The 15,643-nt window shown below is 42.6% G+C and overlaps 1 protein-coding gene across 3 annotated transcripts in view; it reads right to left on the bottom strand.

Annotated features, from left to right (window-relative positions):
• The window catches only part of LOC137429491 (spermatid perinuclear RNA-binding protein), a 109,368-nt gene that overhangs the window by 58,069 nt on the left and 35,656 nt on the right, over window positions 1–15,643 (bottom strand). For all 3 annotated transcript variants that reach the window (XM_078780859.1, XM_078780860.1, XM_078780861.1), the window contains exons 6-8: window positions 12,610–12,710; window positions 4,274–4,369; window positions 2,150–2,264 (exon numbers count right to left, since the gene is read on the bottom strand). In XM_078780859.1, coding sequence (XP_078636985.1) covers window positions 2,150–2,264; window positions 4,274–4,369; window positions 12,610–12,710 — 312 coding nt within the window. The remainder of the gene's footprint in view (window positions 1–2,149; window positions 2,265–4,273; window positions 4,370–12,609; window positions 12,711–15,643) is intronic.

Genomic DNA, 15,643 nt, shown 5'->3' with positions numbered 1-15,643 from the left:
TACAGCTATATGATCTTCATATCAACAATATTGATAGATAAAGGTGATATAATATAACAAATATCATGAAACATTTACATTTTGTAGTCCATTGTATAATTTAAATAAACATAAATGCAAATTTCGCATGTGGAAAAAGTAAGTACACCCCTAAATTTATCACTACTTCAAATACTTAAAATTAAAATCAGGTGCACCAGCTCAGGTGCAAATGCTTAGAACATCGTTAGAGAGGATCTTGGAGGAACCTGTCTTATTTAAACCTCAGACATTGTTGGTTTGGTCTTTGTTGTTGAAGTGTGTGGCGTCACCATACCTAGATCAAAAGAGCTCTCTGAGGCCTTCAGAAAGAAGGTTATAGATGCCTACGAGTCTGGGAAGGGATTTAAAAAAGATCTCCAAACAATTTGAAATCAATCATTCGACTGTCCGGAAGATCATCTACAATTGGAGAAGATTCCAAACAACTGCCAACTTGTTCAGGCCTGGCCGCCCCAGCAAGTTCAGCCCGAGAGCAGACCGCATGATGCTGAAAGAAGTCTCTAAGAACCCCCAGAATGTCATCACGGGACCTACAGGTAGCTCTTGCCACTGTTGATGTCAAAGTGCACCAGTCTACCATTAGAAAGAGGCTGCACAAATTTGATCTACATCGGAGCTGTGCCAGGAGGAAACCTTTGCTGTCCAGAAAGAACATCAGGGCAAGACTAACGTTTGCCAATGAACACCTCGGCAAAGACCAGCACTTCTGGAACAATGTGCTCTGGACAGATGAGTCAAAGGTAGAGCTATTTGGCCACAGTACCAGAAGACATGTTTGGCGAAAACCAAAGATGGCATTTGACCACAAGAACCTGATACCAACTGTAAAGCATGGTGGTGGAAATATTACGGTTTGGGGCAGCTTTGCTGCATCAGGGCCTGGGCAGCTCACCATCATATAATCCACTATGAATTCTTCATTGCACCAGAGGGTGCTTGAGGATAATGTGATGCCATCTGTCGGAAGTTGAAGCTCAACTGAAGGTGGACCTTGCAACATGACAATGACCCTAAACATACCAGTAAATCCACCATGGAATGGCTGAAAAGAAAGAAATGGAGGGTTCTGGAATAGCCAAGTCAAAGCCCAGATCTAAATCCCATCGAGATATTGTGGGGGGATTTGAAACGAGCTGTGCATGCAAGAAATCCCTCAAACATCGCATAGCTGAAAGAATTCTGCATGGAGGAGTGGGCAAAAATTTCTCCCAGTCGATGACAGAGACTGGTAGAGAGTTATAAGAAACGCCTACTTGAGGTTGTTTCTGCCAAAGGGGGCAATACCACCTATTAGAGCCAAGGGTGTACTTACTTTTTCCACATGCGAAATTTGCATTCATGTTCATTTAAATTATACAATGGACTACAAAATGTAAATATGAATGATCGTTTTAAGGCCATTTTCCCCGCTAGAGCGGGGGTTAGCCTTGCGGGCCCCATGACAATCATGGTTCCCTGTTTGAGGCAATGTTTTTATGGCCGGTAAATGTTTCATGATATTTGTTATATTATATCATCTTTATCTGTCAATATTGTTGAAATGAAGATCAAATAGCTGTATGTTGAAATATGTTGAAAAAGTCAAAACTTTACATGGGGTGTACTTACTTTTTCACGTGACTGTATATAGATATATAAGATTATATGCATATAGCTGTGAAGAGAGAGAACCCCAGAGCGAAGAATGTATATTTATATTTTTAGTAAACCAACCTTGCACGTGAAGAGCCAGACCAGAGTTGAGAATTGCAAACTTAAAGGCAGGCCTTCCTTGTGGAGGTATCCATAGGTGACGTGCCCGTCACAATACCAACACGAAATAAATGAACTATTCTTTTGCTTCTCCTTGCTTTTACAAAATGTGATTTCACATGCAATTTCAAAGCAAAATGAGAACTGAAAAGCAATTTCCATTTCTATTTATCCTGCAGTTATTTGCATGATAATTGACAATGCTATGATAATTATTGATAATTGACATGACTGTTGACAATTCTAAACCTGACATTTTTGACTTATCAGATCTTCCATAATTCACAGAAATGAGTAAAAGGTAATGAGTGAGGAAATAAATGGAAATGATTATGGAGAAAATAAAAATTAGAACCTCTGGAGAGCAGTGTGCCAGATGCTAGGCTTTCCAAATATCTTCTCAAGGTCTCAGCCGGTCCCAGAATCCTGGGAGCTGAACGTAACACCATCTCACAGAGCAACTCACGGGGCTGGGTAAAACCACAAATAGAGTAAGAGAATGAGACAAATAATCAGTGTGAGAGTCTGGAGGGAAAATCAGGCTCAAAGATTCATTGAAATCGTTTTATTAAAAATATATCTATTCACAGCGCAAACTATCATCATGTGCACATCTGTGCATAATGTGCACAAATAATGTGCTCTGGGGGATGCACCTCGCGGCCTAGAGAGGGCTATGATTACTGTGGTGATTAACGGAGAAGTGGCCGACGCTTTGATCGACACTGGGAGCAGTGAAAGTTATGTCAGCCAAGATCTCGTTCGCAGATACGGCTGGTCCACGGTGCCCACCAGCCAGCGCGTGTACATGGCTTCAGTGGCTCTATGGCAGAGTTCCAAAGGACTTTGCGTGGTGAACTTGGTAGCCAACGAGATACTGTACTCAGATGTTAAAATGATGATATTGCCGAATCTGTGCTCTGACATCCTCTTGGGACATGATTTTTTGAATAGGCATGGGCGTTCAGAGATGCGTTTCGATAGTGCACAACCCTCTAAAGTCTCCTCGGTATGTAGCTTGATGGAGATGTCAATCGAACCACCCCCGTTGTTTCCTTGCCTAACTCCTAATTGTCGCCCTATAACTGTGAAATCTCGTCGATATTCGCGCCCTGATGCACAATTTATCGCCGACGAGACCAAGCGGCTTCTAAACAAAGGAATAATCGAGCCTAGAAGCTCACCATGGAGGGCTCAGGTGCTCGTTGTCAATAACCCTAATCACCGGAAGTGTATGGTCATTGATTATTCTCAGACGATCAATCGCTTTGCTCAAATGGATACCTATCCACTGAAGATGGATGATATGGTCAGAGAGGTAGCTACCTACAGGGTATTTAGCACCTTGGACCTCAGAAATGCGTACCACCAGATACCTATCAGGGAGAAGGATCGACCTTACACCGCTTTCGAATCTGGCCAAAGGCTGTATCAGTTTTGTAGAATCCCCTTCGGCATCACTAACGGGGTTTCATGTTTCCAACGGGTGATGGATGACATTTTAACCAGGGAACAACTGAAAGATGTTTTTGTGTACGTTGATAATGTGACCGTATGTGGCCGCAACCACATAGAACATGACTCGAATTTACGGCGGTTCTTGGATGTCGCTAAGAAATAGACTGACCTTCAACGAAGAGAAGTGTAATTACTCCGTTCAGACAGTGGATCTTTTGGGGTACACTGTGACCAGAGGGGAGATGCGACCTGACGCCGCTCGGCTACAACCTTTGCTCGACATGTCCCCTCCCACCGACCGTGCGGCCTTGCGCAGAGTACTGGGAATGTTCGTGCACTATTCAAAGTGGATACCCGGATTCTCAGACAAAAATAAGGCCTTTGGTGGAATGTAAAGGAAATTGAGAGAATTTATCCATCTTTGGAAGATTGTGCCATGTGCCAACCGCCAACCCAATTTGGTTGGTAGAGCATTTGCTTTGTTTCTCTTGCGTTGCTTACATTGCTTGATTGCTAGCTTGCTTTTTACGGAGGGTGAATGTAATAAAAATGAAGAAGAGGATTCGAATGGAATGGCCTTGAGAAGGGAATATAATGGGTTACCGTGGAAGGAGGAGGTTTTGGTTTGATATCTGTCTGTTGTGAGCGGACGCTCGAGAAAGGTATGACGGGGAATGCATTATTTGCTTGCTTATGAACAATGAAATGCTGGTAGAATCTTTGCTGTAGTTCTGACATTATTCTTTGTTCTGTTTATATAGGGTATTTGGAGATATATTTCAATAAAGCCTCATATCTGGAAACCGAGGTCTCGACTTGATTTCATAACAGCGGGGAAGGGGTTAATATGAATGCAAATTGTAAAATACATTAAGCATAGGGCTGGTGACCTTGGCTCATTCAAACCCATTCTTGTCTGCAACCATTGTGGTAACCTGATGAGCCTCCACTGTTAAGTCATAACATATTAGTTAACATTTCATCTTATATAATGGGAAATTACCAAAGTTTTGTCACCTACCCATTCATGAAGAAATGCGAATGCTGGAATGTGTTCAGATAATGTCTGTAGTAGTCGAAGAAGCAGGAGCGAAGGAGCCAAAGGGGAAAGTCGAGCCTAGGAAGGGTATTATAGACAAGAGTGAAGATGATAAAGAATACATCCAATATTAAAAGAGATGTTATTTTCTGCCTGAGATGCATTGGCCATGATACTGACTGAGATGATGCATGCATCACATTCAAAACGTAAAACATGAAAATCACATCTGGTCAGCTTGAATCTGTTTGGCAGTTGATCGAGGTTCTTTCTCCACCATTTTCACCACAATCCTTCACTGCAATCTTCGATCAAGGTTTCTCTTGCGGCCACGTCCAGGGAGTTTGGCTACAGTGCCATGGGCCTTAAACTTCCCAATAACATTGCGTATGGTGGACACAGGAACATCAAGGTCTCTGGAGATGGACTTGTAGCCTTGAGATTGTCCATGCTTGGCTACAATCTTGTGTCTGACCTCCTCAGATAATTCTCTGGTTTTCTTTCTTTTCTCCATGCTCATTGCGGTACACAGAGCGACACAAAACAGCAGAATGACCCCTTTTCTCAATTAAAACTGGTTGAATGAGTGATTTTTATATTGCAGGCACCTGCAACCCACCACAGGTGAGTTCAATTCCAAAGTAAAGGATAATCACCTGCTTGAAATCTAATTATTTCTTAAAATTTCTCAAAGGTACCAATAATATTGTTCGTGCCATTTTAGGATTTCTGTGTGGAATAAGCTAAGATTTAGTAATTTTTACAGCTTTTTTTGTTTTGTTCCACTGCAAACTAAAGAAATACATTTGTGGATACCAATTGTTTTTTAAATTTCAACAATTTTCTGGAAGAAATGGTGAGTTATTTGAAAAAAGTGCAAGGGTGCCAATATTTTGGACCACGACTGTGTATATGTATGTGTATGTATATATATATATATATATATATATATATATATATATATATATATATATATATATATATATAAAAATAAATAAATAAATAAATATATATATATATATATATATATATACACACATATATATACATATACACACATATATATACATACATATATATATACATACATATATATACATACATATATATATATACATATATACATACATATATATACATACTGTTACGTGGTCCTCCCGGTAACTACCTGGTCTTGGTGACCCCCGGACCGTGGGAGGACCCCGCCAGAAAGATCTCTGATTTATACGCTTTCGTAGCGCAATCAATATGAAAGACACAATAATTCAAGTCAATAAGAAACCCCACACCAAGGATCCGGATTACTCAATAATATATTCCCCAATCAATCAACAACCATCAACAATCAATCACCAATATTACTAAGATGGCCATCTCATATATTTCCCCCCTTTCCCCACTCACGACCCCTCAATGGTCACTGTCCCTCACAATGTCTCTGGGCCCCTCCAGACCAAGGTGAAGGTCGACTTCTCCGCACACGGGCGGTTGAACGAACCCCGGGCTGACGTGCTCCAAACGTGCACGTCGCGTACCGGGAACAGCTGCTGCAGCGCACACCTTCTTGCAAAGCAAAGCGGGCAAAGCAAAGCGCGGCTCGCAAAGTGCGCGAGGCCCAAGGTGCGACCCGTACGCGTCCTTGTAGACGTGGAGGCGAACTGTGCCGGACGCTTGGTTCCGTGCACGAACCCACGGCAACTTGATGTGTAACCGGTAATTACCCCGCACAGGTAACTCCTCTCGCCAGACGGGCTTTCAAACGCAGCGTTCCCCACGCTGCTCAATATCGACACCGCTCGCGTCGGAGCTGGGCGATGAGAAGAAGATGGCTGCTTCTCCCGGACCTTGTCTTCTTCTTCTCTTCCGGTTCACCATCCCGTTTCCGGTCTCCTGTTATCCAGAGCGCCTCTAACCATTTAACCACAACAACCTTTAATAGAATAAACATGAATAAGCAATGACCTGAATAGTAATTCACATAAATTCACATAAATCCGTAACACTCCCCCCCTTCAAGAAAGAAAGTTTGAACCCAGCGAAAACTTTCTTTGCCGGCCAACTTTGATAAACAAACCCGATAACTCACACCCCCAAATCCTCAGTTCCCCCCGGGCACAATTATCACTTAAAAATAAAGCAACAAAATTTCACAAAAAACCCCAGATTAATTCACTCTGGACAAAGCGTCAACAACTTCTAGTTGCTCTTGGATGGAGGCCCAGCTGAGTACTCACTACATGGACGCCTTAAGGAATGTGGGGTTCACGGTTAGTCCGGGGAAGAAAGTTCATTACATGGACGCCTTTAAGAACGTGGAGTTCACGGTTAGTCCGTGTAGGAACGTTCCCTACCGGGACGCCTTTTAAGAACGTGGTGTTCACGGTTAGCCCGTGTAGGAGCCCAGGCTCGGCGGCTCCGCCGTATATAGAGTGCTTCAACTTCTCCGGACTCCTAATGGTTACGGTGGGACCCCTTGTCCCAGCAGTCACCAGACTGGCGGTCTCCTTCACGGCCAGTCCTCTGCCAATCATTCTTTCGGGAGATGCCGTAATTCTGGGAGTCTCCATAGTAATATCGGCTGCTGCCAACACCAAAACTACTGCCAAGTGGTCCTCTTCTGTAGACCTCTCGACGCCTACGAAATGCCTTCCCTACTGTTATGGTCCGACCCTCCAAATCCTTACCATTCCAATTCTTCTCTGCCTCCCTGGCATCTCTTGTGCTTGCAAACGTGACAAAGCCGAACCCTCTTGACCGTTGTGTTTCCCTGTCTTTTACCACCTGCACTTCCACCAGCGGCCCATATCTGTTGAAGACAGAGGTCAGAACTTCTTCCTCTGTGTTGAAGTTCAGTCCCCCTACAAATAACTTGGAACTTTTGTCGCCATCCCGAGCTGGGGTGGTGTTATTTCCCCTGCGGGGCTCTTTACCCACCCTCGGGTTACCATAAATTTGCCCCCCGGCCAAATCATTCCCGATAATCACAGATACTCCCTCTACAGGAAGCGTGGCTTGTAAACCGACGGTGACCGGTCCTGACACCAAATCGGATTCCAAATGGATGACATGAAGTGGGGCACTAACACAGCCACCGATCCCTTGTAACCGAACACTATCACCAGTTGCGGTACTCTTTGACAATGGCAACATGCCTTCAAGCATTAAGGATTGATGGGCTCCTGTGTCCCTCAATACCCTAACAGGTCTTGGGTTAGTCAAGTCTCCCTCGAGTGAGACAAACCCCTCATAAATAAATGGTTGGTAACTCTTCTGTGGGTGATTTCTTACGCTAGCCATCGCATTCGGAGTGGTAATAGTCGGACTCCGCTCTGGGTTGTCCCTTTTCATGAGGTAACAACTGGACATCAAGTGTCCAGGTTTTTTGCAAAAGGCGCAAGTAGGCCCGGAGGAAAAACTCGTGGTCTGCCTCGGGCCCCCCGGGAAATAAGTTTGTCTTGGGCCCGTAGCCCTCTGATTTCGAACAGTTGGGGTATCCGCGTTGTCCCCATAATCCTCTCGAGGCCGCCGCCATGTATTGTCGTTCTCCGCACCGGGTGTTCCATAACTCCCCTGCTGAAGTCTAGACGAGGAGCTAGGTGTGTGGACCCCTATCCGGTGTGTTAAGGCATAATCATCTGCCATGGTGGCTGCGTCCCACAACTTTGGTACTTTCTTTTCCTGCAGGTACACTTTGATGTCCTCGTGGACACACTGTTGAAATTCCTCCACCAGCATCAGGTCACGCAATGCTTCGAAGTCGTTCCCGACTCCTTTCGACTCACACCACCGATCAAACATGTTTTCTTTCACTCTGGCAAACTCCACATGGGTCTCACTCTCCCTCTTCCTGGCATTCCTGAATTTTTGCTGGTAAGCTTCAGGAACCAACTCATAGGCTTTGAGGACGTGCTTCTTCAATACCTCATAATCTGCACATTGGTCCATTGGTAGCGCCGAATAAATCTCTTGAGCTTTACCCACCAGCACACTTTGCACTAGTATGGTCCAGGCCTCCTCCGGCCAGTTTAACTGTTGAGCCACTTTCTCAAAGTGTGGAAAAAATTGAGTGACTTCCTTTTCACTGAAGGGTGGAACCAGCCTCACATGTCTGCCCACATCCCAAGTTTTCTGGCTAGGTGTCGACCCCGTCAGCAAGGGTGGTACCTCTCCCCGTTCTCTCATTAAATCCAGCTCCTTGAATTTAATTTCTTGCTGAAGCGCCATGTCACGTTCCTTTAATTCCCTTTCGGCTTTTCTCTCCTCTGCTTCGAGTTCCCTTGCAGCTCTCCTCTCCTCTGCTTTTCTCCCTTCTAACCTTTCCTGGAGTTCTCGTTCCACTCTCCTTTCCTCTGCTTGTTTCTCTTCTCTCCTCTCTTCTGCTTTCCTTTCTTCTTCTGCTCTTTCCTTTTCTGCTTTCCTTTCTTCTTCTGCTCTTTCCTTTTCTGCTTTCCTTTCCTCTTCTGATCTTTCCTTTTCTGCTTTCCTTTCTTCTTCTGCTCTTTCCTTTTCTGCTTTCCTTTCTTCTTCTGCTCTTTCCTTTTCTGCTTTCCTTTCTTCTTCTTTGATCTGTTCCTAGAGTTCTCGTTCCACTCTCCTTTCCTCTGCTTGTTTCTCTTCTCTCCTCTCTTCTGCTTTCCTTTCCTCTTCTTTGATCCGTTCCTGGCTCCGTAATTGCAACTCCAGTTTCCGGAGCTCAACGTCTTCTGGTTCTTCGGGTAGCCACTGCCAGGCTAACTCGTCCCATGTTCCTAATCCCACCATAGATTGTATCACCGTGGTCTGCAACTCTGCCTTCCTCAAATTAGTTCGGACCTCCAAGTTAAAATGTTTGGCCAATTTCAAGAGGTCCGCTTTTAGTAACGCTCGGAACTGTGCCTCACTAGGTGTTACCGCAAAGTTCTGTGCAACAAACGCCATGGTGACTATCGTTAACACCTGTTAACCTTCACCCAAGACTTTACCACAATTTCTCAAAAATTTACCAATTAATAATTAATTAATAAATTTTAATTAATAAAAATTATTATTTTATTTTGTTATACAATTTTAGATCCCGGAATTCAATTGGACGAGCCCCCAATTTCTGTTACGTGGTCCTCCCGGTAACTACCTGGTTCTTGGTGACCCCCGGACCGTGGGAGGACCCCGCCAGAAAGATCTCTGATTTATACGCTTTCGTAGCACAATCAATATGAAAGACACAATAATTCAAGTCAATAAGAAACCCCACACCAAGGATCCGGATTACTCAATAATATATTCCCCAATCAATCAACAACCATCAACAATCAATCACCAATATTACTAAGATGGCCATCTCATATATTTCCCCCCTTTCCCCACTCACGACCCCTCAATGGTCACAGTCCCTCACAATGTCTCTGGGCCCCTCCAGACCAAGGTGAAGGTCGACTTCTCCGCACACGGGCGGTTGAACGAACCCCGGGCTGACGTGCTCCAAACATGCACGTCGCGTACCGGGAACAGCTGCTGCAGCGCACACCTCCTTGCAAAGCAAAGCGGGCAAAGCAAAGCACGGCTCGCAAAGCGCGCGAGGCCCAAGGTGCGACCCGTACGCGTCCTTGTAGACGTGGAGGCGAACTGTGCCGGACGCTTGGTTCCGTGCACGAACCCACGGCAACTTGACGTGTAACCGGTAATTACCCCGCACAGGTAACTCCTCTCGCCAGACGGGCTTTCAAACGCAGCGTTCCCCACGCTGCTCAATATCGACACCGCTCGCGTCGGAGCTGGGCGATGAGAAGAAGATGGCCGCTTCTCCCGGACCTTGTCTTCTTCTTCTCTTCCGGTTCACCATCCCGTTTCCGGTCTCCTGTTATCCAGAGCGCCTCTAACCATTTAACCACAACAACCTTTAATAGAATAAACATTAATAAGCAATGACCTGAATAGTAATTCACATAAATTCACATAAATCTGTAACAATACATACATATATATACATACATATCCATACATACATATATATATACTAGGGCATGCCCGTACTATATATATGCCCGTACTATATATCTATCTAAAATTATATCCCCCCCCTCTATTTACATGAAATGGTTTGGTCCATTCGCAACGCCAAAGCGAACGGCGAACGGCTTGCGAGTACAGTGACAATCCCCCCCCTCTATTTACATGAAATGGTTTCGTCCATTCGCAACGACCACAGAACCCCCCCCCCCCTCTATTTACATGGAATGGTTTGGTCCATTCGCAACGCCGGCACACGCGATCGTTCGCTGCTCTCTGATTGGTTGAATCGTTTTTTGGACATAGCTCGGTAAGTAATTGTCCGATTAATATGAAACCTTGAAAAGGCACATCCTCGGGTCCCCAGCAATATACCTGGCAAGTTAAAAGTATATCGGACCCGTGGTTGTCGAGAAACAGCGGTCACAGACAAACAAACGTACAGACAGAGATTACTGGAATTATAGATAGATATATATCTATATATACAGGGTGATTGAAAAGTAACTCCCTATTTTAAAATATTTAGAAATTATTTATTTCTTGTAATATTTTTCTCAAATTTATAGTGTTTGTTCCTTAATGTATGAGAATTTAATCTGTGTTGGTTTTTTTTCAGATTATTTTTTGTTTGAAATTCGGAAGCCCTACAAACATGGCTGGACGTCTTACCCTGCAGGAGCATGCCCAGCTAGCGGCACGTTACGAAGTTTGGATGCTGGCTTGGTATGAAGATTGGTCTGATCTCTTTGAAAATATCCTCTGGTCTGATGAAGCGGTATTTCACATTGGTGGGTTTGTGAACCGTCACAACTGCTATTACTGGGCAGGAGAAGATCCTCGTATTATTTCTGAAAAACGCAATATCGGCCCAAGGTAACGGTGTGGTGTGGAATGACTTCGGAAAGGATTGTAGGTCCCTTCATTCTTCGCGATACCATGAATGCCAAAAGGTACCTCACCATGCTGCAAGACGAAATCTGGCCAATTATCAGTGCTTCGGAGAATGTTGAAGATTTGATTTTCATGCAAGATGGCGCTCCTCCACATTTTGCTATTGTTGTTCGTGAATGGCTGAATGCCCACTTCCCTGGGAGATGGATGGGTCGTCGTGGTCCGTATGAGTGGCCAGCCAGGAGCCCTGACTTAACACCATGTGACTTTTTTCTTTGGGGTTGGGTAAAAGAGCAAGTCTACTGTACCAAACCAACGACTTTGGAAGAACTTGAAGGGCGAATACGAGAAGTTATGTCTTCCATCCCACAAGAGTTCCTGGTGAAATCAGTTGACGCGGTTCCCGGGTGGCTTGAGAAGCTGGTGGCGGATTCTGGTGCCCATATCGAATTTTAAATAAAACTTCATGCTATACGCTTTCTTCTTATATCCATTTCTTGTAAAAATTATAGTTAAGAAATAAATTATAAGTATTTTAAAATAGGGAGTTATTTTTCAATCACCCTGTATATATATATATATATATATATATATATATATATATATATATATATATATATATATATATATATATATATATATATATATATATATATATATACACACATATATATATGTATATATATACACATATATATATATATATACACACACACACACGGTGCCTTCAGAAAGTATAGACTTTTTTTCCACATTTTGTTGTGTTACAGCCTGAATTTAAAATTGATCAAATTGAGATTTTTTTGTCATTGATCTACACATAATACCCCGCAATATCAAAGTGGAATTGTAAAAATGTTTTTACTCAAGGTTCTAAAGGGTAATTATTATAATGGGTTATAAAGGGTAATTACAATGGCTTTGGTTTGTTTCTAAGCTTTGCCTATTTCATATTTTAAAAATCACACCCCGTGTTCAAAGAAAGCGGTTCAGTTTGGCATTTTTAATATGAAATAGGCAAAGCCTATAAATGATTGAAATCCTTTAGAACCCAATATAATTACCCTTTAGAACCCTTTATAATTTAACACAGTGGGTCAGAAAGGTTCTTCTTCTTCATTTTTGACAGATGGATGGGCATAGCCAAATATTTAAGCGGCTTCACCGCTTTAAAATGCCAAACTGAACCACTTCCTTCAGACATGGGTAAAAAAAATTTAAAGAGAGACTTCTCACAAAAAAAACTCAGATTATATTTTGGTGTGCCGAACTTTCAATATATAAAAGGACTCTCAACAAGAAGTACTTATCAGCGTTCTTAATTTTTACACCACAGTACTCAAAAGGCCTTGGCAGTGAGAGACAGAAAAGAGAAATAACAGAAAAGTGAAGGAGCCAAAATGAACAATGAGGGATAACGTAAGAAACCGTTATCTCACCTCAAACCACCTGGCTCTTCGTATCTCGGTAAGTGCTTGAAGACAGGCAGTTGGGTCAATTCTCCCCTCAGCATTGTCCTCCGTATTGTTGAGTTCTTTTGCTGTAAAGGTAAATAAGCAGAGAAAGGGCGAGAGAGAGACAGAGAGAGAGAGAGAGAGAGACAGAGAGACAGAGAGAGAGACAGAGAGAGAGACAGAGAGAGACAGAGAGAGAGACAGAGAGAGACAGAGAGAGACAGAGAGAGACAGAGAGAGAGACAGAGACAGAGACAGAGAGAGACAGAGAGAGAAAAAGAGAGAGAGAGAGAGAGAGAGAGAGAGACAGAGAGAGAGAGAGAGAGAGAGAGAGAGACAGAGAGACAGAGAGAGAGAGATAGAGAGAGAGAGAGAGAGACACACAGAAGAGACACGCACGCACGTACACATGCGGACATGGGGGGGAAAGCCACAAGGCATGTGAGGGGAGTTGGAGAGGGGGGGGACATGGAAGAAAAGACAGGCTCACATACAATGTACACATGCATGGCAGAAGAGGCACATGCATATAAGAGAAGACACAGACACACACACACAGAAAGACACAGACAGATGCACACACAGACCAGAGAAAAAACAGGGAATGGGACAGAGAACAAGATAGAAAAAAGCGCGAGAGCGGAGAGAGAGTGCAGGGAGAGTGGATGAGTTTGTTTCCATCTCTTCCCGAGTCTCAGAGGGGTCGGGGAATTAGGGCTGGAAAGTGAGAGCTTTGGGGAGGCAGGAGGGTTTAGGAAGCCAGTATTTAAAAAATTCAATTTCATGTAAACTCAAGTCTCCAATATCGAACCTTTTCTCCAAAATAGTAATTTTAGGTTGAAATTTACAGAAAATTTATATTCAAAAGTATTTTTAGAATTCAATGACAAATGTTTATGTTAAAATTCCGAATGTATTTATAGTTACAATTGTTTAATAGTTATCAAAAGGTGAGTTTGAAAATGTCATTTCCATCACAACATCCAAGCCTTTTTTTTTTGCACCAGAGGTTTTTTGCACCAGTAGTATATTGTATTATTCAAGCAAAATCAATAATTAGCTCGTCCCCCGAGCAGCATGACGGGGTTTTGCAATCACTTCTGTTTGTCTGTGTGTCTGTCCGGGGCCGTAACTTTTACCATTTGAGCTTTTGTCATCAAATTTTCAACAAAGCTTAATTATTAAAATCTGGAGAGGTCAAATTAACAATTTGGTCAAAAGGTCAAAGGTCAGCATCACCTAAAATAAGCAATTTTCATCCAATTGACCTGAAATTTTAATGTACCATTTTAGCTTTTGTCATCAAATTTTCAACAAAGCTTTATTATGGAAATATGGAAAAGACAAATTAATAATTTGGTCAAAATGTCAAAGGTCAATGGTCAACATCACTTTTAATCCAATTGACCTGAAAATTAAATTTATCATTTGAGCTTTTGTCATCAAATTTTCAACATAGCTTTATAAACTGAAACGAAATGATGGATGATGGATCACATCAAGTGGCACGGTCCTTTGCGGCAGCTATCGGGAGGACTTTTGGCCTCTGCCAACTCACCCCTGAGGCAGCACCATGGTTGTAGAACCTGGACATTAAACTTCAGCGCACCCCATATTGGCCATATATAGAGAAGACAAATAAATAATTTTGTCAAAAGGTCAAAGATCAACGTCACATAAAATCGTCAACTTTCATCCAATTCACCTGAGATTTTAAGAATTTGCATATTGGGTCACTGTATTGGTTCACCAATAAAAAGCTAGAAGCTGATTGTTTTTTAAATGAAAAGGTCCAGGTTGCATAAAATCGTCAATTCTCATTCGATCGACTTGAAATTTGAGCAGGGTTTGCATATTAGGTCACTGAAGCCTATTGCATTTGAGGTCAAAGGTCAAGGTCGCCTAAATCTTTGATTTTTTTTGGATTTTGTTTCGCTATTTTCGTTATGTCTGACTACAAAGCGGATGCAGACGGGCTTTGCATTTCCAGATTCTTTCTATTTCTTTTGTTTTCAAAATAAAGTCCAATAATTGTGTTTGCAATAATATTTTTGTTCAATATGTAGTTTGTCATCTTATGTTTCAAATATGTATTTCCTTTCAAGTGTAACCTTTTCCTGCAAATGATTGGAAGTAATCAAAGAGAATTCATGGATGACCATGACTACATCATAATCATGTACCATGCTCTGCACAGAGTGTCGGTTCTGTCAAAGCAGTTTCTTGGCAAGGGATACAATTTTGGATTGGTCACCATTCCGACACAGGAAGTCAGGGTAGGAATTTGGAATTTGTTCTGGGTGCAGGCGAGGAATTTGGAATTTGTTCTGGGAGCAGGCGACAGCTTGGCTACTCTTCACGAAGGACTCCGTGAGATCTTTAATGTCCACCAACTAATGCTGGCAGACAGGACTCCCAGTTCAGCATCTATTTGAGGGACGGTACACACATTGATGCCTCTCCCTGGCTGTGAAACACCAGAACGACAGTTTATAGCTATGGAGAGATTTGAACCAAGGCTAGACTGATCAGAGGTGAGTATGCGTACCTCAACACCATTCCTGCCAACCCTCACCTTCACGAAGATTTAGTTATAAAATAATTAACACAGACAATAGTAGGCCGAAAAATGAACATTCAAACCTCAAGACTGTCTACATATACTATGCAGACACCTAATTGGCAGATTTGTAGTGTCAGGTCACATATGTCGATGGCCTGATACATACAGAGCTATAAAAAGGGAAAACTACCTGATAGCAGACAATTTTGCTGTTAGTGATACAAAATAAGGTTTTGTGCGTCATTATTGATTACAAAAGGAAATCGAGTTGGCATGTCTTCCTTTCCTCAAAACAAAATTATTTTTGTAACTTGGATTGACAAAGAGTTAGCCTTTCATGTACTAGCATTGATTGCATGATCTCCAGATAATATTTTTTTCCCCCACAAATTTATATTATGGGCCATGGAAGTGAAGGCACATAATTCTGGATGAAAATTTAGAACAATATGGACA

This window comes from Myxine glutinosa, chromosome 6 (genome assembly GCF_964187855.1).
Source record: "Myxine glutinosa chromosome 6, kmMyxGlut1.1, whole genome shotgun sequence".
Taxonomy (NCBI): Eukaryota; Metazoa; Chordata; class Myxini; order Myxiniformes; family Myxinidae; genus Myxine; species Myxine glutinosa.
The sequence above is the reverse complement of the archived record's forward strand: the minus strand, read 5'-3'. Positions and strand labels throughout refer to the sequence as shown.